At 33.8% G+C, this 2941-nt stretch overlaps 1 protein-coding gene across 1 annotated transcript; it reads right to left on the bottom strand.

The window, feature by feature from the left end:
* Positions 1-234: 234 nt before the first annotated feature.
* On the bottom strand, positions 235-2373 carry LOC125534203 (transcription initiation factor IIB-like). The gene is made up of 6 exons (XM_048697480.1): positions 1818-2373; positions 1386-1540; positions 1171-1301; positions 934-1022; positions 577-662; positions 235-485 (listed from the first exon to the last, which is right to left on the bottom strand). Exons 1-6 carry the CDS (start codon positions 2174-2176, stop codon positions 367-369), a joined length of 939 nt encoding a protein of 312 aa, XP_048553437.1. The 5' UTR covers positions 2177-2373; the 3' UTR covers positions 235-366.
* Positions 2374-2941: the final 568 nt, after the last annotated feature.

Genomic DNA, 2941 nt, shown 5'->3' with positions numbered 1-2941 from the left:
ACATAACTTTGTCTTCTATGACTTTGCTAGTTGTTGGCGTATTTGTGTGTGTATGTATTGGTGTTGGTTGTGTGCATTCTAACCATGCAGAGGCCGAGTGTGTGCTCATCGTGTTTATATCCTCTTGATAACCATATGTCTAATCTTTAGTGGTGAGACTGGGTTCTTCTTTGTTTGTTAACGATATTTATGAAAGGAACTAACATATCAAATTGCTGCATTAAATGAATTGGGTTTCAATAAACAATGTACATATTCAATTTTTGTATATATTGATGGTCCAACCAGTTAAATAATAATAATATATTTTTGTTAGAACATAGTTCATATGAAATGTGATATTTGACATCATGTTGGAGTCTATACTTATTTTTCCTTTGCATGTTGTGTTGTGTATGTTTCCAAGAGCCATGGAGCATAATTACAAAGTTCCTTGTGACAATATCTAATGGTAATTTCTGTTAATCCAGCCACAGAGCATATATCTACAAAACAAAAAATGTTTTTGTTGGAAAATATCCATAGCATGCAAAGAATCTATACAAATAAAATACTATATAAATGACAATCTACTACCTTTAATAGCAACCTTGTCACATGGTTCCTTGGACGATTCAGATATTAAATATATTATAGTTCCAGCTATTGATATAGCATTCCTTCTGCACAAGTAATAGATTTATTCAATATACAATTGTAAAATGTAAACATGTTTATTGGGAAATATTAAAGTATGTAATTCCACAATTGACACCCTTCGATTATTAATTTTAGTTTCACTCTTTTGTGCATGTATGAATATATTGATTAAGTAATGTAATTATGCATCTGATAATTAATAAAGTGGTTGCATGCATCTTCTAGATGCAGAGGCCGGGGGTCCTCCTCCTTTTATAAAAAAAGTAATGTAATTATGCATTTGATAATAAATACCTTATATCAAGTCTCTGCACTCGATTTGCTGCTTCTTCTGCTGCTTGAATTGCTTTGTTTGACATTCCAAGTGTTGAACAAAAACGTCGCTACAAAGTGTGAATTATAGGGTAAATTTTTGATTGAAACTATTAACTTGAACACATTTATATTCTGCTACCATTTATCAAAAAATGAACTACTAGGCGTACTTCATAAAAATGTTATGATGTAAGAAGTAACTATGAAAATACTTACCACGAGATCCCTAGGACGAACACTACTGATTTCCATGCATTCGCCTTTCTTCTCTTCAATATGGTGTACTAGTAAATCTTTTGCTCGAGAAACTTCTTTTTTTGTAACTCCATCAGTGACGGTGCAGATCTCTATTTTTTGATAGAAATGAAGAAGTTTATTGATAATACAATATATGATAAAACGTTCATATATTCCTATAATAATTTTCATACCTTTTATAGTTCGAGCCTTATTAGCTTGCCTGCATGCTATGTACAAGCAAGCAGCACAAAGAGAATGTTTCTTCCTTATATTAAATATCTTAAGATCATTTGCTTTCATGTATAAATTTGTTGCTTGAAGCTTTATGTTATCCACAATGCCCAACCTAAAAACAATGTGGTTAGTTCACTTAGTTTTGTGCTACACTTCTTATTTGAATTATCTTAATTTTTTGCACTATATTATAAATATTATAATGAACTTTGGACAAGTCAAAATAACAAATATATTAGTAAAAAAATTAACTATCTTAAACTTCACATGTACACCTAATAGTTCATTCCAATATATGAATATGACAATCATATTAGTGAAGAAATATAAAAAAATCATATTAGTAAAAAATAAACTTGAACTAAATGTACATAAGAATATGAATTCACCTGTCGGCCATATCAGCTATATAGTGAATTGCATTGTCGGCTTGATGGGAAGAAAAATCAACAGACTTCTGTATATTGACACGAAAAGAGTTGTGGTGATCAAATATGTTTTTATCAAATCTCATAGCAGGTGTTGAATTATGCCTTGATTTCAGATTATTTGGGGATTTTGCTGTAGAAATAGGGTCATAATTATCATCTTTTGATGCTAAAGGGGTGAATGTACGCCAATCATCTTTCTCATCAATGTAATGACTATCCAATACAAGGCCGCATTCTGAGCATATGGTGTCTCCAGTTGCGCGATCGAATACTATCACTGTGCTAATGTTACAATCTTTACAGTATGACGATTCCATTAGAATGTGTGGTTATGAAGAGGCACAGTTTGAGTAGGTTAGATAGCTAGGAAACTACTAAGACTATAACCAAATAACAACTACACTAATGCTTTAATGGCTTGCGTGCTATTCCACATTTATATGGCATTTAGCCAAAATGTTTTAAGCATGACCATGAATAGTAGATATTTTGTTAGACCCACTTAACTAGAAGGTGGTTGTCTCGTTGACACACATAAGTTGATACGGCTCAACTTGCGTTGAGACGATTTTTGGGTTGCCCTGATCTTTCACCACGCGCCAACAATTGTACTAGCAGAAGCAATCCTGCAGGAAAAGAAAAAACGCAATGAAACTTGTTGGAATCTGAAGCGATTGTGGATGTGTACGTGAAGGAGACTATTAGCAGACTAGATGGATGGATGGATTGTAGAGATGGACAGCGGTGGAAGATGTATGTTGTAGTAGTAGTATAGATGCAGGGGATTAAGCTAATGGTGATTAGCGGCGGCAACGGCGATGGAGTAATTAGTAGATGGATAATAAGCACTAGTGGAAGTATATGGAGAAGAACAGGAAGCTAGATCGATCCTTGTAGATCAAGAATCAAACCGAAACTTGCGCCTTGACAATCAACATCGCCGAAACACATGCAATTATCAAACCCTGATTAGAGAACGCATGAGCACAGATACGCGGGCATCGCTAGATGCATGTTCTGAGTTTTTTTTGCCAAAACTAAAACCTAACCTTTACAGAGCGTTGCACCCCTTGCTTTATATA

The sequence above is a fragment of the Triticum urartu genome, chromosome 2, assembly GCF_003073215.2.
Source record: "Triticum urartu cultivar G1812 chromosome 2, Tu2.1, whole genome shotgun sequence".
In the NCBI taxonomy this organism is placed as follows: domain Eukaryota; kingdom Viridiplantae; phylum Streptophyta; class Magnoliopsida; order Poales; family Poaceae; genus Triticum; species Triticum urartu.
Note: the sequence above shows the minus strand (reverse complement) of the source record. Positions and strands in the feature narration are given on the sequence as shown.

Excerpts from the sequence above, each read along its gene's own strand:
- LOC125534203 (XM_048697480.1), bottom strand. The coding sequence starts at position 2,176 with ATGGAATCGTCATACTGTAAAGATTGTAACATTAGCACAGTGATAGTA. Across the intron at positions 1,023-1,170 it reads TTCGTCCTAGGGATCTCGTG|CGACGTTTTTGTTCAACACT; the intron begins GTAAGTATTTTC and ends CACACTTTGTAG. Across the intron at positions 486-576 it reads TGACAAGGTTGCTATTAAAG|ATATATGCTCTGTGGCTGGA; the intron begins GTAGTAGATTGT and ends TTTGTTTTGTAG.